The sequence below is a fragment of the Anabrus simplex genome, chromosome 1 (genome assembly GCF_040414725.1).
Source record: "Anabrus simplex isolate iqAnaSimp1 chromosome 1, ASM4041472v1, whole genome shotgun sequence".
NCBI classification, from domain to species: domain Eukaryota; kingdom Metazoa; phylum Arthropoda; class Insecta; order Orthoptera; family Tettigoniidae; genus Anabrus; species Anabrus simplex.
This window is the reverse complement of record NC_090265.1, coordinates 127,188,260-127,212,369: the sequence shown is the minus strand read 5'-3', so window position 1 is coordinate 127,212,369 and position 24,110 is coordinate 127,188,260. Positions and strand designations below refer to the sequence as shown.

Here is a 24,110-nt window from a genome sequence, read left to right as displayed (position 1 = left end):
CTAACGTATTACTGTGATGAGTAGACTTCATAATTAATTTTTATGTTCTATCTGTATAATACCAGTCTAAACAGTTGTTTGCACAGTTGTTTGCATTTATTATTGTTTTATCAATAAGAACTTTATTAGGCCTATAGCAAGTAATGTAAGTAGTGGAGTCGAATAATAGAATATTCTGTTTAATAACATAAATTACTCATTAGAAAAATGTAGAGACACATGTCTATGTTCCCGCTTGGTCGACATGCAATACTAATTTTTTATGTTTTGCACTAACATTTAAATTTGCCGGGTAAAATGTACCCAGTGTGCACATCCTGACGGATTAAAATACCCTGCTTGCAGACCATAAGATAGTTATTAGGCGTTACAGGACTGTGGTCAACATCAGGTGAATTGTTACTTATAAGATCTGTACACAGTAGCTGAAAATAATATGTTAAAAAGCAAGTTAAGATATGGTGAACCGGAAAGAGAGAGACCACGTTAAGCAGACTTCCTACCGTATCTACCTGACCATGCCCCTCAAGTCACTCTCGATGCTTACAAAGTATTTGGACTGTTGTTGTTTGAGTCATCAGTCCATACACTGGTCTGATGCAGCTCTCCACGCCACCCTATCATGTGCTAACATTTTCATTTCTACGTAACTATTGCATCCTACATCTGCTCTAATCTGCCTGTCATATTCATACCTTGGTCTACCCCTACCGTTCTTACCACCTACACTCCCTTCAAAAACCAACTGAACAAGTCCTGGGTGTCTTAAGATGTGTCCTACCATTCTATCTCTTCTTCTCATCAAATTTAGCCAAATCGATCTCCTCTCGCCAATTCAATTCAGTATCTCTTCGTTCATGATCCGATCTATCCATTTCGCCTTCAGCATTCTTCTGTAACACCACATTTCAAAAGCTTCTATTCTCTTTCCTTCTGAGCTAGTTATCGTCCATGTTTCACTTCCATACAATGCCACACTCCATACGAAAGTCTTCAAAAACATCTTTCTAATTCCTATATCAATGTTTGAAGTGAGCAAATTTCTTTTATTAAGAAAGCTCTTTCTTGCTTGTGCTAATCTGCATTTTATATCCTCCTTACTTCTGCCATCATTAGATATTTTACTACCCATGTAAGAATATTAATTTACTTCCTTTAAGACTTCACTTCCTAATTGAATATTACCTGCATCACCTACCTTCGTTCGACTGCACTCCATTACTTTTGTTTTGGACTTATTTATTTTCATCTTGTACTCCTTACCCAAGACTTTGTCTATACCATTCAGCAGCTTCACAAGATCTTCTGCAGTCTCAGATAAAATAACAATATCATCGGCAAATCTCAAGGTTTGGTTTTCCTCTCCTTGGATTGTGATTCTCTTTCCAAATTCCTCTTTTATTTCCTTTACTGCCTGTTCTATGTAAACATTGAAAAGGAGGGGGGACAAACTGCAGCCTTGCCTCACTCCTTTCTGAATTGCTGCTTCTTTTTCAAAGCCCTCGATTCTTATCACTGAGACTGATTTTTATACAGATTATAGATAATTCTTCGTTCTCGGTATCTGATCCCAATCACCTTCAGAATCTTAAATAGCTTGGTCCAATCAACATTATCGAATGCCTTTTCTGGATCTACGAATGCCATGTACGTGGGCTTGTCCTTCTTGATTCGACTATACGCTGTTATTGACTTCTTTACTGTACTCGTGCACATTGTTCTGTAGGATTGGAGTACACCAGTTAATTAAAAATATCAAACCTTCAGTTACTTCCTAAATTATAATTTCTTCAACAGTGCAAGAAATCCTTTGAAAAAATAAATGCTTGTTTCAATTTAAACACCCTTATACATTAGTTCCATGGAGAATATTGGTAAGAACATTGTTCTCTGTTTCTCTATTTTCCAAAAAGTTTGCACTTAGGAAATGATTCCACTTGTCCTTGTGACCATTCATGTCAGTTAAATGACTAAGAGCAGAAAATGCTGTTTTGGTCCAAACTCCTTTCTCATGAGAAAACAAAATACATGGCCAACAAAATAGTTCATTCAGTTTGGTGCAACTTGCCAGCTAAGGAATGAGAGTGTGTTGTGACACTGAAAAATGAAGTGTGTATTTTTCTTTCTTGCTTTCACGTTTAGTAGTTAAATTTAGCATTTCAGGACACTGTCTTCCATTCATCACAATGTCTGCCTTTTTCCCTTGAAAAGTTGTAGATCAAAATGTTTTTATTAACAGGTCATCTATGATCCCGTATGTTGCCACCCAAAATAATACTTTGAAATCTTAATCATTAGTCTAGGATGCACAAAGTGGGCAAGGAACATGTAGGTTTGCTATTATAGATGTCTTATACGAAAAGTTTTTACACTACCAGTATGAGATAAATGATGTCATTATTGTTATACATTTATGGGTACTCCAAATTGTCACTAAAATAATTCTTTATCAGATGTAACTCCTTACAGAGTGGACTTAACTCTCTCTCTGAATGGTGTTTTACATGGCATCTTGAGTCTAATCCTGCCAAGTGTTCCTCTATTTTGATCACGCTTCATAAATCCCCTATACTTAGTAAATACTTCCTTCTCGATAACCCGTTCCCAACTTTAACAGACCAAAATGACAAAATGTTGTTTGACAGTAAATTGTTATTTGTCCCCAACATACAAAAGATAACCCCACAAGCAATGTCCCTTCTTGGTTTGTTGTATTTATTTTCTGACATCACTGATATCCATGCTCTCAGAGTCTACTATGTATCTTGCACTCTACCAATTGTTGAATTTGCATCTCCCATTTGGTTTACCTCTTTATCCACTAATTCCACTAATCTGAATCACACTGACTGCAAGCAGTCAATTCTTCTGTGCCATTGTTAGAGCCAGAATATCTGATTGTCAAAACTTGAACAGCAATCAGATACTGGACAAGTTAAATCTTTGCCCGTTATCTACTGGCAAGAAAATTGCTGACCTTAGATTCCTATATAATGCTGTCAGTGGTTTATTTAATTCTCCTGAACCAGAATCTTTCTTCTCCCTACATGTCCCAAGTCACGAAACCAGGATAAATCCACTCCATATTCCGTATTCTCACCTTTCTCTTGTTCAAAGAACTTTGTTTACCCACATTCCAACCCTCCTTAACTCTTTATCTTCTGACAGGAACGTAGACTTTTTTTCTTCATATACCTCCTTAAATGATTCTTCCTTGACATTCGTATTAAGTTTTTCTCTTCTCATTGCTGTCCCTTCTATTGTACATAATCTAATATTTATTTTTTACAGTACTATACCGTTGCTTGTGTGTCATATCTGTATTTATCTTACTGTGTCTAGCTATAAGTTCTTTTCTTCGTTTCACTTCCAGTCTGTAATTTCCTCATTCTTTTCTTTTGTCTTTATGTTTGTTGTTAAGTGTTGTGTCTCGACAGTTATTTGGTTAGATTTTAATTTTCTTCTGGTACATTTATCATTAGATGATTTTTCCTCATTCTTCTTTCACTTATTTATTTGTTTGCATTCTACTACTCCATTGTAAATATATTTTTCATTGTGGAACTCTGTAATGTGGCATCTCACTGTTTTGATGTCCATAATAATAAAATAAATAAATAAGTAATAAATTTATTTATTTATTTATTTATTTATTTATTTATTAATGAATTAATTAATTAATTAAAATCACAGCAGTTGGTTTGATAATATTCATAACCAGTTAAACAAAGTAGGGAAAAATTGTTCTTTGTAACTACAGAGAACTGTGTGGGACTGAAGCCACATGCAAAGCAGCGGTATTTCTCTGCTTACTCACTACTCACTCACTGGCTCTCACACCACCACTCCAAATACAAACAACAATGAAGCTGAATATTGACTCCAGCCAGCACACATGCACTCAGTCCAGTGTGCAGCTCCCAGTCTGGTTGTGGAACACAGCAAGATTGTTCTCAGCTCATTTTGTAGTTTATTAGAACAATCTTTTATTTATAATATTAAATGCATAAAATAAATAACAGTGTATAATCTGTCCGCTTCTGTGATGTAGTGGTTAGCGTGATTAGCTGCCACTCCTGGAGACCTGGGTTCAATTCCCAGCTCTGCCATGAAATTTGAAAAGTGGTATGAGGGCTGGAACGGGGTCCATCCATCCTCGAAGTGGTTTTCCATGGTTTCCCACTTCTCCTCCAGGCAAATGCTAGGTTGGTACATAACTTAAGGCCACGGCCGCTTCCTTCCCTCTTCCTTGTATATCCCTTCCAATCTTCCCATCCCCCACAAGGCCCCCATTCAGCATAGCGGGTGAGGCCGCCTGGGTGAGGTACTGGTCCTCCTCCCCAGTTTTATTTTACGACTCAAAGTCTCACGCTCCAGGACACTGCCCTTGAGGTGGTAGAGGTGGGATCCCTCGCCGAGTCTGAGGGAAAAACTAACCCTGGAGGGTAAACAGTTTAAGAAAGAAGAAGAAAGAAGAGTGTATAATCTACTGTATAAAGTACCAAACAATTTCATGTATAAACAATGCATCTCCTCATTTATTTGAAAGTGTGTACCACATGCTTAACTCCTTAAGGCAGAAGGTGTCATATAAAGGATCAGTATACATGAATGATCCATGACTCATGTCTTACATATGCGAAATGAGTTATACAGAATCCAGTTCCATTTGTTTATACTCATACTGAAATAATTTATTTTTCCAGTTGGCTGATCACACAGATCTTAAGGAGGTTACAAGTGAACATGTGATGGTATGTGTGAAGATGCGCAGTAAGCTTGTGTCTGAAGTACGAGACAACATAGATAAACTCAAGGTATTGAAATGTTCAACTGAATTTTATTTACTTGTAGAATGTTTAAGTCCAGTCTAATAAGTGTATGTCCTATGAATATAATTAATTTTGTCTAGCAAATAGTCTTCTTAAAAATGCTGAACAAATTCAAAGGATAAAAAAGCAAATTAATAACAATTAATTTGTACTATTAGAATGAAAGATGAAGTGTGTAATGTAACATGGGGAAATAAAACTCCTGGGGAGTCAGCCTTATAGCATTATTCATTAGTAAGATATGAGTATTAATATCAGATTTTTAAATTGCACTATGTATTTATTGGTCAAAATTTCAGTGAAGCTCGTCAAGACCTATTTCATAACACAAACATTAAATATGACACATAAAGTAGGATCTCTACTGACCATTTTTAGTACTGTCCTGATGAGTACTGCAAGGGGTAGAACATTCACATTAGACGTTCAAAGTGGTGACCACTGGCAGCAATACACAAGTTCAGTCACTGAATGAATGACACCCCTGTTCCTTCCAGTGTTGCCTGCTGAAGAGCGGTACAAGCAAGTACAATATTTCTGCTTGTTCTCTGGAGTTGTTGGAATATCTTGATACAGAGTACCTTTTAGTTATCCCCAAAAAAAATCAGTGCAAGCAGTTAAGGTCAGGGGACTGAGTAGGCCACTTAACTGGTCATCCAGAACCAATCCACATAACGGGATATTTTTTTTCATCCAGAACACAACGTGTGTACACAGCATTTTTCAGGCCACTTAACTGGTCCTCCACAACCAATCCACATACCAGGATATTTTTTGTCCAGAACACAACATGTGTATACAGCATTATGTGTTGGGCATCCATCATGCTGTACCATAATATTATTCTGTTCCTTAGAAGACCAGAAGACCAGAGAGAACTGTTTGTGTGAAGGTGGCATACTCCCTGCCATTTTGGTTACCATTCATGAAATAAGGCTAACCTTATTGCCAACCATCCCACACCAGACATTATCTCTGCATTGACGCTGATGATTCACCTGACAGAGCCTAATAATGTATGTTTTCACTTGTAATGTATTCACTTGGCCTGAGTTTGAGAACAAAAATCATTGGTAAAAATAACATCCAAAAAAGGGGGTCAGGTGTGCACTAATTTGATGTTATGCCCATTGTTAGAACTCTATACAATTCTGTAAATCATTCACGTGCATTATTTTTGGTGTAATTGTACACGATAGGGATGAAACATATAACAGATGCAAAGTGCACTTGTAATCAGAATGCAAATTTTGGCTTCAAGTCGGCTTGTGCTGACATTGTGGATTAACTGCTATAGCTACAAGAACAGAAATTTCAGCAGCTTCGTCTGTGCAAGTTCTGCAATGATTGCATTGTTGGGGGGTTGAAATTGCCCATTTCACAAAGCTTAACAACAAGACAGGACACTATTCATCTGGACGGTGGGATCTTGTCAGCTGCTTCTGCCTGACTATTATGTCTACCTTCAACAGAATGAAAATACCATTTTTAAAAACTGATGTTAGTACCCATACAATGAGGCTAACTCCCTAGGAGTATTATTTGCCCCTTTACGTTATACAACCTTTGTATCAAACACTTTTTCATTTGGAGTAGAACTAGACTATGCTGTAGAAGTTTTATTCAAGAATTTACTAAATGGAAATGTTTTCACTTTAAGTTACATGAGCTATATCACATTTGTTTAACTACAATTTCATATTCAAGTCAGATTCCTGTTAGCAAACTTAGTTCTTTTTAAACAAAGAAAAGTTGCCCATAATGAGCATGCTATTTATTGAGTATTCAAAATGGAACAGTATAAAATACAAAACAGAGTTCTTAGAATTCCTAGAGGTGGAATTCTTGGATGCTTCACATTACTTTGTTGTTTGCAGTCAAAATCTCCTCACATTTCCAAGGGCTCTATGAGCCAAACTTTCTAGAGCCCTGGATCAACACCCATTGGCTTTCACCTTTTCTATTCCTGAAGAAGTTTGCATCTTGCCACCTTTTAACCCCTCATCGTTGCAGCCGTTTAAAGAGCTTTCTACCCCGCGGCCGGATGAGATTTCAACTACGCGCGACTACTGCTAATACTGCCACTACTACTTCCGACTAAACTTTCATTTGAATTATACAATATTTCAAGCACGTTACTCTCAGCAGGAGCTAGCCATTGAGCACGGTGCGTCACACAAGCTGATGAAGCTGCAGCGGGACTGAAAGCGGCAGGACGAATCTGAATGAGGGGAATAACATTTATAACGAATCAAACCAACTCGATACATATTTCAAATTAAAAGGTCGATACATCGTCTTTCAAATGAGATATATACCATGCACAACTGCTTCTCGTGTCGTATGACAGAAAGCAGCACTAACTGATGCCTACACAGAGCACTCGTGGAGAGTTACGAAAAGACTACAAGCTGAGAAATAAAGACAAATATAATAAATAAACCGCACTCTTAATACAAAATTAGAGCAAAGAACATCACACGAAAAGACAAACTTCTCAGATCATCATTTCTTTATTTTATTCTGTGGGAAAGAATGAAGCAAACGGACTATTAAAAAAGCAGGGATTTGTGCTCAGACATAATTGACATATACTTATCCTTGCAAAAGCAACTACACTTTAACGATTTTCAATTCTTATTTAGAACACTGATAAACCCGAAAATGTCTTCTTGGAAACAAAACAATTTGCATATCCATAACACCAAAACTCTTCGCGCTATAGCCGTAAATGCGAAACCATGTATGGGTCTATACCACGTATAGAGGTCGGCGGCTACGGAAGAAAAGGGGGTCTATACCACGTATAGAGGTCGGCTCTGAGGGCTTAAACATGCTGTCCATATTAGGAGTGGCTTAATAAGAACCCAATGGTAAAATAGAAGTAGTTCCCAAAAGTCATGGAGGCAGAAGAGGTCATGTCAGATGGTTTAGCTGTAAAGGCACACCTCAATCATACTTCGAGTCTGCTGCAGTCTGTCGTAGTCTCAGTATTTGATCTTGCATGTCTCAACTTGTATGTGCTGCAGGTTGCAGCTCCGAGATCATAGTGAGCGGGTCACTTCTTGCAAGATGAGATCCACCTTAAACAAATTCAGACCAATGGCATTTCCTCCAGTTGTCACCTATTACTCAAGACCAATGGTGATGGTGGAGCCAGGATTTTGGGTGGAACTATGAAGCCTCTAGTTTGGACCTGCATGTTGGTAGCAGATGTGTGATGGTCATCTTTCTGAGACTCTGATACTACTCAGTAATTTCGTACTGCCATACTCAAGCCTATTTAGGATCACCACTGCCCACTCCACTTGGAGAAGGTGATACAAAAGGTGGGATAAACGTTGGAAGTCACATTCCACTTCTGGCTAATTGGCTGTAAGTAGCAGGTCACCTCACATGAGGTTGGGAAAAAAACCTCTAGTCATAGGTACATAGAATGTCAGTAATTTTTTGCTTGACAAGACAGACAGTGACAGGCATGATAGAAGAACAGCTCTTGCTACTCATGAATTTCCAGACTGAATATTAATGTTGCTGCCTTGAGTGAAACCAGACTGTGCGAGTCCAATTCAGGCTACACCATATTTTGGAAGCGAAAGGACAAGGGAGAGTGCCTGATTTAATGTGTAGGATTTGCTATGAAGACAAAACTGTTTAATGATCACTAGAGCACTAACAGGTTAGAATGAAATATTTTCAGCGAGTGGCAACTGGCATCCATCCCGCTGTACAGTTATGTGATGGAACGTTGCATAAACTTATTGACCATATCCATAATATTTTTGCAAAACTCATTACAGAACTGTAGTGTGAGCTGACACTCTCTACTCATTCAAATAAGTTTGTATCCTAACGTATTAGTGCTTAAAAATTTAGGCTATAATGATCACTAACTTGCTCCCACTGCAATCAGTGAAAGACATATGACTCCATATTCAATTCTCAGGGCTTTATAACTCTCATATCTGTGAATGCTCCAACAACAGATGCCAAAGATGATGTAAAGAATCAGTTCTATAGCTAGCTGACTGCAATACTGATGAAGATACCAAATACAGACAAGATCTAACTGCTTGCAGATTTCAATTCACCGAGTGAGTGGCTGTGTGGTTTGGGTCATGTACGTTGGATCTGGGAGGTAGCGGTAGATGGTTTCCCATGATTTCCCATTTTCACACCAAGCAGATGCTGGGGCTGTACCTTAATTTATTTGCATTGAATAGACATATCAAACATACTGTAAAAAATTGGTTCAGTTCATTTGCAGTTTGGTGTAAAATTACAGCATAACTTCTGAACAGTCAAACAGTGTATGCCATACATCAGGCAAGTTGAACACAAAGGTTTGAACTACAGACACTGAAAAATATGACTGATAATACGATCTGAAGCAAAATAAATATGAATTAGCTAAGTACCAATTACATAAGTAATAATGACATACTGGCAAAAAGGAAAAGATAATCTTACATTTTACTTTGATGTTGCTATCAGCACTGCAGGAAGAATTGCTGCTGCTATCATTGCTCACATCTCCCTTAAGGAAATCATCTTCAGTCCGATGTGACATATTCAAAATTTCTATTTTCTTGAAGCTCTTTCCCAATCCACTTACAAAGGAGCTCCACCAGTGGTTTCCTAATCTTGCCTACTGGAGTAAGTTTGTGCACTTTCAACCATCCAGCACTGGCAGTTTTAACACATCGTCCTTGAATGGTTCATTTATCAAAAAGTCCAAGTGTTGAAATACCAATGTCAATCCACCAGGAATCACTGCCAAGTCTGTTTTCATGGTTTCCAATAATTTCTTAGTATCTTCCATCAAGTTGCCATGAAAACTGTCCAACACGAGGACAGCTGGGCATCATAGGAGAGACCCTGCTGAATTTCTCCAAACCATTCGTATTCAATCTTGTATGAGTGATGTGTCCATCCACCCTTTCTCTTGGATGCAAATGTGGAAACTTTACTTTTGGCATTGTTTTTCATTTCTGAACAACATAAGGTGCAAGCCATCAGCTATTTTATATGTGCTTCTGATTACTCTTTTAAAAATATACACTGGGAAATTATTATTAAAGGTAATGACTACCAACATATTTACATTTAATTGAATTAATCATGCCTGACTCCTTGGCTGAATGGTCAGCGTTGAGGCCTTCGGTTCAGAGGGTCTCGGCTGGATCAGGAATTTTAATCGTGTGTGATTAATTCTTCTGGCTTGGGGACTGGTTTTTTGTGTTTGTCCCAACACTCTCCTCTTCATATTCAGACAGCTCACTACACTATCAACCTCCACAGAAACATGTAATAGTGATTACATCCCTCCATATAAGGTTGGAGTCAGGTAGGGTATCCGACCATAAAACAGGGCCAAATCAACACATACAACATAGTTTGCACTGCAACCCCACAAAGTGTGTGAAAAGCAGTAGGAGAAAAAGAGAATCAAAAATATCTATTGTCACTCACTTAGTAAATCTCTTACATAAAACATAAAGATCTGCTTAGGCACCACAGTGACAAAGTTATTAAATAAATATAGCGTAAAACAAACATCCACAGGGGTAAATCATTAACTGATGAAATCCAGACTATCTGCCTGATCTAACCTTCATACCTGCTTTGATACAGATGTGACTCGAGGTTATGGCAAGGTTGAACATAACTTTTAAAGAATATAAGTTCAGCTTCAATTCATCATCATCAGTTTTCCACTCCAGTTGCCCGGGTGTGGTTTACGAGCTCTCTCCACTTCTGTCTGTCCATGTACCACTCTTCTCTCAAGACGACATCCCAGCTGACTCCTCTTGTTCCTATGTCCTCCTTCACTTGGTCCAGCCATCTCTTTCTAGGTCTTCCTACCGGTCGTTTTCTGGCCACGACTGTGTATAGCCATTGTTTTGCTGTCCTTCTATCGTCCATTCGTTTGACATTTCAAATGGGCCCTTGTCACTTTTTCATTCAGGGATGGGTACACACCAGCTTCCTCCCTTATTCTTTCATTCCTTACCCTGTCCCTTTTTGTCTTCTGTACCATAGTTCGTAGGAACTTCATTTCTGCGGCTTGTAGTTTGCTATCCACTTGTTGGGTTGTTGTGCAGGTTTCTAGGCCATATGTTATTATGGGGGTGAAGTATGATTGGAATAGAATCTGCTTTGATCTTAAGGGAACTTATTCGTTCCAGAGGAGATTCTGAACTTGATGGTAAAAAGCTGATTTTTGAAGGCAGTTGTTAATTTCATGCTGTATTCTGTTATCACTTGAAATGATGCACCCAAGATATTTATATTGGTCTACTGTTTCCAGCTGTGTACCTTCCAGCATTATTTTTCCTTTCTTCTTCTGCCTGTTGACAGACATAGTAACAGTTTTCGATTTATTTATTGTTAATCCGTGTGCTTTCAAATGTTCATTCCAGGTGTTCAGCCTCTCTTGGACTTCCTTCAGCTTCAATTAACAACTCTTTTATGTATATAATATATGATATATTATAATAAATCACTGCAATAATCTACTAGACATACCTTGCTCTCCTCATAAGTATATTTACATTATAATACAGAGTCTGGGATAGTTTCAATGATCTTCCAGAGTCATCAGCAGAAGACTCACATGTCAACAAACCTTTTGGCCTTGAGTCTCAACCCCCCATCTATGTCCTGTGATGCAAAATCTGCCTCAGAAAGCGGCTCAGTTTTTGAAGTTCCTAATTTTTACAAGCCTCTTTTAGTATCACTTCTAACACTGAAATCTGCAGGATTATCGTCACTCCCAATGATAGCCTTCTGCACAACTTATATATTTCAGTCAGTGATTCAAAGGCTCATCCTAGTATCATCTTTTAACACTGAAATCTGTCGAACTATTATGTATCACAGTGATAGCCTTCTGTACAAAATTTTTATTACCTCAATCGACCATTTACTTTTTCTATCATTGTTGCATGATGCGAACTTTTCCAAATATATATACATGCTCCTTGTATATATATATATATATATATAATCCACGAACATGAGCACATAAAAATGAATATTACATTCACCTAAAATCAATTAATATATCACTTATACATAATACAACTGATGTCTAATTCATAACTATCATCAGAGACATCTTCCAATAAATGTCAGTTATGACTAAATAAAAATTACGGCAATTATTTAAAACTTTTTACGGTTTGGGGTTCGGTTTCTGTACCATTACACATACCAGGTATATCCATAAGTCTTTTCCGGTTTCACTAAGAGATGGCGCCAGTGAATAGAATGCGGCATATGAATTTGACACGTCATTTTGTTAGTCTGACATTAACCTACCAATACACACAAGTTGAGTCTGCCAAACACTAGTGTCTGTGTTGTATCGTTCAGTGATCGTGTCGATGTTTGTGCCTGAGAAAGAACATTTGCAGCATGCATTGCTTTTCTTATTTAATCAAAAGAAAAAAGCTGTGGAAAGTCATTGTTTGCTGATAGAAACATATGGTGAACATGCTCCATCGATTAGAACAGTGCACACTCTGGTGTGTTATGAACTCTTGAAGCCCGGCAAAACGGTTAATGCACAACGCTATCACCAACAAATTATTAATTTAAATCACGCATTGATGAAAAGATGACCAGAATGGGCCAGAAGACATGGTAAAGTGATTTTGTTACACGACAATGCGCCGTCTCACACAGCAAAACCAGTGAAAGACACCTTGAACTCACTTGGATGGGACATCCTTCCGCATCCGCCATACTTCCCCGACCTGGCGCCATCTGACTATCACCTCTTCGCATCAATGGGGCACGCATTCGCAGAGCAGCACTTCAGCGATTTCAAGGAAGTTGGAAAATGGCTCAATGAATGGTCTGCTGCAAAAGACAAGCAGTTTTTCTGGCGTAGTATTCGTAACTTACCTGAAAGATGGGTGAAGTGTTGTACAAGTCGATGGCCAATATTTTGAATGAACAAAAAATGAATTTTCCTTGAAAATCACGTGTTTTCTTTACCAGAAAAACTGGCAAAAACTTATGCATACACCTGGTAAAATTAATCATTCAGCCTCGGCTAGCCTTGAAATCCGAGTCATTGATCCCATGTGCTGCAGCTATTTCGAGTCTTTTAAATACAGCATTTTGTGGGAAATAGCATACAATTCTTTTTTTTTTTTCACGTCGCACCGACACAGATAGGTCTTACGGCGACGATGGGACAGGAAAGGGCTAGGAGTGGGAAGGAAGCGGCCGTGGCCTTAATTGAGGTACAGCCCCAGCATTTGCCTGGTGTGAAAATGGGAAACTACGGAAAACCATTTTCAGGGCTGCCGACAGTGGGATTCGAACCTACTATCTCCCGAATACTGGATACTGGCCGCACTTAAGCGACTGCAGCTATCGAGCTCAGTAGGTAGGAGATAGGGATCTGCGCTCAGATGGCCTTCACTTAAATCGCAGTGGTACGTATAAGTTAGGAAATTTGTTTGGAAGGGTAATAGGGAGGTACAGTCAGGGAAACGGGGTGGCCTAAGGAGCGGTGATAAGGGAACAGGGAACTGGAAATCAAGTAGGGATGACATAAAATTGTTAGTGTTGAACTGTAGAAGTATTGTAAAGAAAGGAATAGAATTGAGTAATTTAATAGGTATATATTTACCAGATATTGTAACAGGAGTTGAATCATGGCTGAGAAATGATATAATGGATGCAGAAATTTTCTCATGGAACTGGAGGGTGTAAAGTCAAAGAAATATTAATGTTTATTTATTCCACCTATTCAATACCGGTACATAAAAAGTGATTTTAATTAAGAATTAAAATCTGTGAATAAAATTATAGGGACATGTTTCGCCCTTTATTTGAGGGCATCTTCAGCCTTAATCTCAATCTGAAAGATAATAAATCAGGATCCTGATTGTTCTTAATTGTGGTTGAATTTAAAAAAAAAATTACAAATGAATGTGAGGATGATGTAGGAAATATGCTTGAAAAGGTGAGTGAGATGGTTGATAGTAGTTAATATATTCTTAAAAATAAAATCTTAATAAAGTCATACAAACAAATAGTCATAATTTATACACTTTCTTGAATGTCCTTGTCTAAAAATGTGGTAACAAGTTGCATATTGGTAGTTCTATAAGAACGCAAATTGCTACGTTGAATCTTATAAAGTGGCGCCCTGAGTTGGTTGAGGGCATTAGAGAAAAGTTTGGATCCTAAACAGTTCAAACGTCAGAATAATGATGAAGAATGTTGCTGATTACTCCAGGTGGAGTTTAAATACATTTTAAACAGTTTGATCTTTAGAGACATGATGAAGAAGAGTATTTCTGAATACGTCAAGTGGGGTTTATAATAACATATAAAGTGGTTAGAATTGTTGTAAATCTCATGTGACCGAGCTCAATAGCTGCAGTCGCTTAAGTGCAACCAGTATCCAGTATTCTGGAGATAGTAGGTTCGAACCCCTCTGTCGGCAGCCCTGAAGATGGTTTTCCGTGGTTTCCCATTTTCACACCAGGCAAATGCTGGGGCTGTACCTTAATTAAAAAATCTCATGTGAAGAGATAAATCAGCAGTCTTCTTAAATCACGAGTGAAGAAGAGTGCTCAATTGTAAGCAGCTGTGTTAAATATTAGCTGGAAGGAGCGACTGTAGCTTCTTGTATAGAGTCGAAAGGGAAATTTGGTTTAAAGCCTGTAACAATAGGAGATTTACGTATTAAGGAATGAATTTGAAGGAAAGGAGAGTTCAAATTCACTTACCTCTTTATTAATGTTAAATTGGTTAACGTAAAGTTGAGTTGGAGAGAAAACGCTGTGTGTAATTTCATTCATTTTCGATTGTAATAGTGTTAAAATAGTTGCTATGGTAGCGTTGAAATAACTGATACTTGTGTTACTGGTGTTACAACGATGTGAGATTAAAGGAGGAGAGGGTCTAAGCGGGGTGCCAAGTTTATATGCTATTGGCCGCAGCGGGCAGCGAGAAATGAGTTCAATTTTCAGAACAAAAACAAAGAAAAACGCTACCGACTGCTTCAAGTGGAGTTCAAATAAACATTAGATCCAGCCTATAGTCAATCCTTTGTGAGGAGATAATTCTGCCGCCCTCTTAAACTACGTTGCAGGAGTGAGGGAAAAGTTTGACAGTAAGCAGCCACAATTATAAAGTTCTATAAGAACTCAGTCAATTCCACTAAAAGGCGTCCTGTAAAAGGTTGAGGATGTAAGAAATCAAATTATAGCTTAATAGTCTGACGAAGAAAAGATTTTTTGATCATTCCAAGTGAGGTTTAAACATTTTTTAAATTTTTTCTTTTTTTAAAAAATCTTGTGAAATGGAATAATTCTTAAAGTACGTATAAAAGAGGAAGAGTGCTCGAAGGTAAGTAATTGTGTTTATAAGTAGCCACAATGTTATAGTTCAATGGGAACACAGTCAATTATACTAAAAGGCGTTCTGCAAAGGATTGAAGGCGTAAGAAATTAAACTAGAGTTTAAACGGCTTGAACCTTAGAACAATGATGAAGGAAAAATCTTCTGATTACTCCAGATGGGGTTTAAAATAAAATTTAAAGTCGCTAGTTTGTTGCTGATCTCACTTGAAGAGATAAGTTTAGTCCTTTCAAAGCATGTATGAGTGAGGAAGGGTGATACCAATATAATGGTCCGTTATTGGACATTATAAATTTTCCAGCTAACTCATTCTTGGTTGCCTGCGTTTCGCCCTCATGTGAGGCTCGTCGGTTGGGACTTAGCACACCATCCAAGACGCAAGGCTAGTGCATACCGTAGAGGCCACTGCATAGGCTACTTGAAGCCACCAGCAGTGCCAATGCACTATGAGAGCTATGTCTCATTTCCAAAAATTGATGCCTGCCTGGCCATCAAATGACGTAGATGTTGATTCCCATAGGGAACCTAAAATATTTGTCCTGAATGAGTAAATTTCCAATGGAAATGAGACATAGCTCTCATAGTGCATTGGCGCTGCTGGTGGCTTCAAGTAGCCTATGCAATGGCCTCCACGGTATGCACTAGCCTTGCCTCTTGGGTGGTGTGCTAAGTCCCAACTGACGAGCCTAACTTAGCACACGAGGGCGAAACGCAGGCAACCAAGAATGAGTTAGCTGGAAAATTTATAATGTCCAATAACGGACCATTATATTGGTATTATAAATTTACTCATTCAGAACAAATATTTTAGGTTCCCTATGGGAATCAACATCTACATCATGAGGAAGGGTGTTCGATGGTAAGTAGCTGTGTTAATATTTTCTGAGAGGTGTGACTGTGGCTTTTTTATATAGAGAGTTGAAAAAGAAAAGGTGGTTTGAAGTCTGCAAAAACGAGGAGAATTATGTATTAAGTGTATGAAATTAAAGGAAAGGTAAAAAAAAAAATTATCTTTTGATTGTTATAGTGTTAATCAGTAGTTTGATACTTGATACTTGTGCTTCTGGTGTTGTAACGGTGTGAGATTATGGGAGGTGGATAACTTTGCCTTATCTTACTCATTTCTTCACAGTCCCTTAATAAGTGAAAATCATCATTTACTGCCCCGCAAAGTATACCTACAGTCTTGTCTCTCCCTTGCAGCCACCCCTTATTCCTATGCAATCCTAAGAGCCACCACATCATCCCATACCTTTTAGACCTGTCAATGAATCTAATATTCATCCCTGCTATCTCCTCTATTTTCGTTAAAACATTCAGCGAATTTCTCAGTCTACTTTCCCCCAATAATTTCTGCCTATTAATATCTCTAATCCTCCTCTCAAGGATCTTCATCCCTCTAACTTCTGTCTTCGTCCATACCTCCCCCCACAGGTGTCCTAATCCTATCATCTCCAAATATCCCTTAATTTTTTCTAGCCATCCGCCCTTATACATGCTCTTACTTTGCTGTTCATACGCTGCCTGTAAAACCCTCCCACCTTCCTGTCTTTTTAAATTCATCCAGTATCTAACTATTCTTTTCACACCCTCGGATTCTAAATCCTCCCCACACATTAATTCCGCCCCTGCATTTGCTGTGCACCTCGACAAACCCATTACTATTTCACCAAAACTACTAATAATACTTCTTAACTCCCCTCCCAAAAATAACTGATCTTAACACTAACCTCAAAGTGTTATAACTAATACCCGGGTATTTGGCTATCAAGTTTCTGACTGAGGCTAGGGCTGCCAATCCTCTGTTTTTCATCCTTCTAATCTGATCTTTCCACGTTCCTTTACTGTTAAAAATAACTCCTAAATATTCCAACTTCCTTACTTGTTCCAATCTTTCTCCCTGGAGTATCCATTTCCCTTCCATCTTTCTTCCTTTGTTTCCCTGAACTACTAATATTTTAGATTTATTACCATTAATTTTCAAGCCCCATTTCTTCACAAACAGCGACACTGCATTTAAAGTTCTATTCATCCCCCTTGAAGTTAGAGTCATCAATATCACGTCATCCGCAAATATCAGTCCCGGTACCTCCAGGCCATTAATTACCGGCACAGCCCAGTTGTTTGCCCCATGCCCCTCCAGAATATCGTTAAATAAAATAAACAATATTGGCGATAACTTGCACCCTTGTTTTAAATCCACCCTGGACTCTAAGGGTCTACTCAGTCTCGCATCTCCCAATTTTACACAAAACCTAACAACCCTATATATTCCCTCTACTGCCCTCAACATCTTGTCTGAAATCCCCAGCCTACCTAATTTTTTTAATAGGGCCCCTCTCTTCACCTTATCAAAAGCTTTCTCAAAATCTATTGCTGCCACATAAACCGTACTTCTAGCCATACTCTTGTACTTTTCTAAAACAGTCTTCACTATCATTATATTATCCACTCTTCTCTTCTTTTTCCTAAATCCCCCTTGAAAATCTATCAATATTTCATTTTCTTCCGCCCACCCGCTTAATCTGCTCGCTAACACCCCAGTGTATATTTTACTTAAGGAGTCTAACAGAGATATTCCTCTATAATTGTTCACACTGTTCCTACTACCCTTACCTTTATATATTGGACATACAATTCCTATTTCCCATTCCTTTGGGTACTTACCTCCCTCATAGATCTTATTAAATAATTTAACTATGCCCTCTATCATAGTCTCATTTTTGCTAATTTCTTTCCAAAACTTGTTATTTATCCCATTACATCCCCCAGCCGACTTTCCTCTAACTCTGCTTATCACTCTCAGGATTTCCTCCCTTGTAATTTCCTTGTCCAGTTCATAAATTGCCACTCTCCTATTCCTCCAAATTACTTCATCCCCCACCCTTCTCCATCTTTCTTCCCCCTTCTTCCCCAGTAATTCATCAAAGTACCTCACCCATTGAACTTCCTCAATACACGCTCTCTCTATATTCCTTCCACCTTTAATTATTCTATTAATCTTATCCCATACGCTCTCAAAGTTGTTAGACTTACAATCCTTATTTATGGTTTCAATTTGTTCCTCTAACCACGCCTTTTTTACCTCACAAATTTTCTTTTTATACACCTTCCTCAAATTGCAGAAAATCTCCCTTTCTTGGCCCCCACCTTTCTTTCTGTATTCTCCTAACGCACCCACCACTTTTCTCCGCATTTCTTCACACTCTCTGTTAAACCATGCTTCTCCCTCTTTCTTATTTCTCGTTTCACATTCCGCCTTCTGCGCTATCATCTTTATAGGATGTAGCAGCAATTCCAAGGCTTTATCAATATTATTTTCCTCTAACGCCCCTTCCCACCCATATTTCAGAAGTTGTACTGCCTCTTTTACTACCCTATTCCAAACCCTTCCCACTTCCTCCGTCCATTTATACTTATTATATCTACTCCCGTGTTTATCCTTCGTCTCAGCTTTCTTCCTTGTACCCTTCTCTTCCCCTCTTCTCAACATAACCCACACTGGGAAATGATGTGATTCAATCCAGTCTCCTACTTTCATTCTTACAATATCCTCAGTCACTCCTTCCGAACTTAAGATCATATCTATCACACTACCACCCTTCTAAGTAACATATGTCAATTTCCCCTTACTGTCACCCTCTATCCATCCATTCAGGATATACAAATTCCCCACAGCGCACATCTCTAAGAGCTTTTCCCCATAACTGTTTATAATTTTATCCTCACTCCTTCTATTCTTCCACATACACAATCCATCCTCCCTACTATATACTGGGCTCTGTTCCCCTATTCTTGCATTCCAATCCCCGAATAACAACATATCCTCTTCTCCTGGAAACTTTTCTCTTATCCTACTAATGTCCACCAATAACTCCTTAAAAAAATATTTGTTTGCATATGCTGAACTACTAGGATGGCAGTACACGAAAGCTAGATTTATTATCTTCCCCTTTCCCTCAACCCCTCTCATATTCAATCTCAACCGTATAGTTTCTTTCATATCCGTCTCTATATCCTCTACCAGGTCACTAATTTCTTCCCTTATTAAAACTATCATCCCTCCTGGGGCAACGGTCCTTATTGCTCTCCTTCCTTCTATATTTATATTTTATTACAAACCCCTTCCATGAAATCTCCCTCCCTGTATCCTGCCACGTCTCCAAGAGTGCCACAACATCGAAACTCTCTATTACTTCCCGGACTTTCTTATTCCCTAATTTATTCATTACTCCCTCAATATTCACACATCCTATTTCCAATATAGTTATAACTTTCCCTCCCTCCCTTCTAAGTCTCCCCCTCTATTCTTGCTCCTTGTATTTATTCCCCAGATGTCTTTTAAACCCTTACTTCTTTCTTTACTCATAATTGCTTTACCTTCCTGCTGATCAGTCTTCTCGGAACCCTTGTTGCTCACTACACCACTACACTCTGCACTCACAGTTTCTTGCTGCTCACTCTCCCTGCCCCCTTCACTCGCTTGCTCTTCTATCTCCACACGGCACTGTCTGTCACCTGTTCCTTCCTTGTCGATGCTCATACACTCACTTCCACTTAGCACCTCTCTCTGTCTCTCTTCGCACTTATCACTAATACTTTCGATAATTACACTTCTACCATCCTTCTCTTCTCCATTTTCAATATCTTTCACTTGCCTAATATCTTTCACTTGTCTATCTTCCCTACTATTCTCTACACTTCTCTTTGCCTCTTCATCTTGTTTCATCCTCATTTCTAGGTCCATCAGTCTATCCACCGACCAGATTTTACTCCAGTTGTTGCCTGACACCACTAGTTCCTGTCCTCTAATGATTGCTCTCAACCCCTGCTGCCTGGCTCGTATCCTATGTTTTCTAAGGATTCTTTCGTTGTTCCTCGCTTCAGTTCCTATGTCCCTCTTTATCCATATTTTTTCCCTCCGCAAGTTATCTGCATTACCAACCACTATATCAGCCATCAATGTAGAAAATAGTTGCACTTTGATAGGCCTATTACCTCTAAATCTTCCCACTCTCTGCACATCATCTATGTCCACTTGACTGAAATTTATTTTCATTTTCCCTTGAATTAGGTCCACTACTTTATAAATTATACTCGTCTTATCTTCCTTCTCTCCTCTTGCACGCCGTATATAAATAGGAATTTATTTCTATGATTCCGAGTGTTAGTAACTACTTTGGCTTTCAGTTTCGCCATCTCCTCTTCTAATCGCCCTATTTTCTCTCTTAATGCTGCAACTTCTGCGACATTTTTCCTCACCTGCGAAGCTGTGTTTCTGCCTTTTCTTGGAACCACCCCTTCATTTTTTCAAACTCCCTCATTTATTCCCGGATCATGTTTTTGATTTGCTCAAAGGGACAGGCCTCCGCGACCACCTCTTTTACGATTTTTTAAATTGCTTCCATGTCCTCCCAGCTCATATTTCCCTTGGAAGTCAGACCTGGGTTCAGTTCTACCCCACCAATCCAAAGCGATATCATAATCACCGCCGCAGATAGCATTAATTCTCCTATTTTTTCCAATTCTATTTTACATCCTCTTGTCTTCACTTCTTCTTTCTTCTTTCTTCCCTCCCATCCTCCTATGCTCGCCCTGTACTGCTCCACACCAATCATTGCCTGTAAGCACCTCACTGCCTTCCTGCACTTCGTACTTACAGTACACTGCCTTCTCCCACTCCAGGGACCCTCCACTCAATACGTCCGCACTCGCCAGTGGCTCAAGCTGAACTGGTTGAATTTCTGGTTAGTGTTGGTTGTTCTAAAGGCTATGCAAGTGTTTTGGTTTTTTATGGGGTTCAAAATCTGGTAAATGTCTGGATTGTTGTACGTGAAAGTAATAAACTTGTTCTTTTTTGGGTTTGTCAGGGATGAGTTTTGTTGTTAATTTGAGTTTGATTTTGTTGATTAAATGGTAAATTGTTTCTAGTTTATACCCATTATTTTTTGCTAAGTCTTTTATATAACTGAGTTCTGTTTTTAGGTTTTTAGGAGATAGAGGGATTTTTAAGGCTCTGTAAATTAAGCTCTGAAAGGTAGCTAGTTTATGGAATTTTGGATGTAAGGAAGTATTTTTTATTGTTGTGGAGATGTGAGTAGGTTTCCTATAAATTTGGAAGTCAAAGTTATCATTACTACAGAGATGCCAACTATTACGATTCAATCCTAATAATTACGAATTACCCATTTTAGTTACGCCTTTACGAATCACACACCACAAATTATGATTTTTTGTTGATTTTTAAATCTAAGTGTATGAAGTGTTCAAAAGGATACACAAGGCGGCTTGAATTTTCATAATATTATTTTCGGAATTCTCAGTAATAATTTATACCTCTTTCCTGTCCCTCGTTTAAGAATATTTCGATTTGTCACGTGCCGAATGCAGTGTGTGCTTCTAGTACTGGAAATATAGGCACCTGTGAAGAGGTATATCTTGCGGAGTTGTTGTCTTTGTTTGCACATGATCAGACTTCCGTGCAAGTATGCGAGTTCTTTTGTCTTTATATTGGCAGTGAAGTGGTGACAAACTCCTTTTAATTGTGAATACTGTGTGCGTGACTGTTGAAGAAGTATTTATTGCAATTTTAGTTGCCAAATTTACATCTATTGCTCTTCTAGGATATATGCTAATCGTGTGAACCGGAATCAATCAATCAATCAATCAATACTGATCTGCATTTAGGTCAGTCGCCCAGGTGGCAGATTCCCTATCTGTTGCTTTCCTAGCCTTTTCCTAAATGATTTCAAAGACATTGGAAATTTATTGAACGTCTCCCTTGGTAAGTTATTCCAATCCCTAACTCCCCTTCCTATAAATGAATATTTGCCCCAGTTTGTCCTCTTGAATTCCAACTTTATCTTCATATTGTGATCTTTCCTACTTTTATAAACGCCACTCAAACTTATTCGTCTACTAATGTCATTCCACGCCATCTCTCCGCTGACAGCTCGGAAAATACCACTTAGTCGAGCAACTCTTCTCTCAATTCTTCCCAACCCAAACTTTGCAACATTTTTGTAACGCTACTCTTTTGTCGGAAATCACCCAGAACAAATCGAGCTGCTTTTCTTTGGATTTTTTTCCCGTTCTTGAATCAGGTAATCCTGGTGAGGGTCCCATACACTGGAACCATACTCTAGTTGGGGTCTTACCAGAGACTTATATGCCCTCTCCTTTACATCCTTACTACAACCCCTAAACACCCTCATAACCATGTGCAGAGATCTGTACCCTTTATTTACAATCCCATTTATGTGATTACCCCAATGAAGATCTTTCCTTATATTAACACCTAGATACTTACAATGATCCCCAAAAGGAACTTTCACCGGGCGAGTTGGCCGTGTGTGTAGAGGCGCGTGACTGTGAGCTTGCATTCGGGAGATAGTAGGTTCGAATCCCACTATCAGCAGCCCTGAAAATGGTTTTCCGTGGTTTCCCATTTTCACACCATGCTGGGGCTGTACCATAATTAAGGCCACGGCCGCTTCCTTCCAACTCCTAGGCCTTTCCTATCCCATCGTCGCCATAAGACATATCTGTGTCGGTGCGACGTAAAGCCCCTAGCAAAAAAAAAAAAGGAACTTTCACCCCATCAACGTGTTACAAAATGCGAAAGGTTTGAAATAGTGAAGCGATTTCTTGTGCAGGAAAATACGTGCGATTACTTTACCATGACTAGTGACGCTAGTAATATAGTTGAAAAATTTAGGGAGGTATACTCGGAAGAATGGCCCTGTTTAATGCGTTGCTCAAAATCTCATTCACACGTGTTTTGTAGAGTGTGTAGCCGCGATGTTTCGGATGCGCATGATGAAGAAGAACAAGACTGAATTTCATGCTAATATGAACTCCGAGCTGTTAAGTGCTCTGTTAGTGCAGAGAATGCACATGATATGAAAAGAAAAAGCATTTCACCAGTGTGCGTTTACCAAACTGGAACTACAAGCTTTAAATGATATGTAAGTTAGTAAGATCATGAAAAAATTAATTCTACGACCGCCCCTACCCCCCCCCCCCCCCGTGCCCTAACGGCTGCATTACGAATCACCTCTCTTGAAAGTTGGCATCTCTGTTATTACATGTTACTGTGATGTCTAGGAAATTTAAGGATCCGTTGATTTTGTCTTCTTTAGTAAATTTTATATTTTGGTCCAAGTTGTTTAAAAAATTTAAAATATCAGTACTGTTATTGAGTTCTTTATTAATAATAACGAATGTGTCATCTACATATCGAAGCCACAAGTTAAGGCCTTTTATATTAGTAGAAATGTTATCATGTTCCAAAGAATCTAAATAGATGTCGGCTAAGATGCCAGATAAGGGATCTCCCATGTCTAGGCCATCCTGATGGTAAATTTTACCATTAAAAGTAAAATAGTTGTTTTTTAGAACAAAGTTTTGGATTCTTAAGAAGTCTTCTAATTCAAGTTTGCTAAGCTTACTGTGTTTAGTGAGGTTGTTTTTTGATAATATTTACAGTTTCCTTGACCGATACATTAGAATACATGTTAGTAATATCAAAAGAGCACATAGTGTGGTTGGGTAATAAGGTGAATTCTTTTAAAATATTACAAAAATCTACTGAATTTTTTATTGGGATTTATTGTTAAAAATGTAATGTTTTTTGAGAAAGTTATGGATATATTTTGAGGTTTTATATGTCGGGCTATTTCTGCAATTGATGATTGGACGTATGGGTATATCTTTCTTATGTAATTTAGGTAAAGCTCTTGATGTGGGAGTATTAGGGTTCATAAGGATTAGTTTGTGCTGTTCTTGTTCATTTAGTAAAAATGTAGAGTTCTTTAATAATGTTTTTAAATTTTGTTGGATTCTTATTGTGGGATCTTTATTAACTATTGTAAAAGTCTTGTTTGTGAA

The 24,110-nt window shown here is 38.4% G+C and overlaps 1 protein-coding gene across 1 annotated transcript in view; it reads left to right on the top strand.

Moving 5' to 3' along the window:
• The window catches only part of LOC136862787 (uncharacterized), a 171,767-nt gene that overhangs the window by 93,658 nt on the left and 53,999 nt on the right, over positions 1 to 24,110 (top strand). The window contains exon 9 of the mRNA XM_067139047.2: positions 4,707 to 4,817. Coding sequence (XP_066995148.2) covers positions 4,707 to 4,817 — 111 coding nt within the window. The remainder of the gene's footprint in view (positions 1 to 4,706; positions 4,818 to 24,110) is intronic.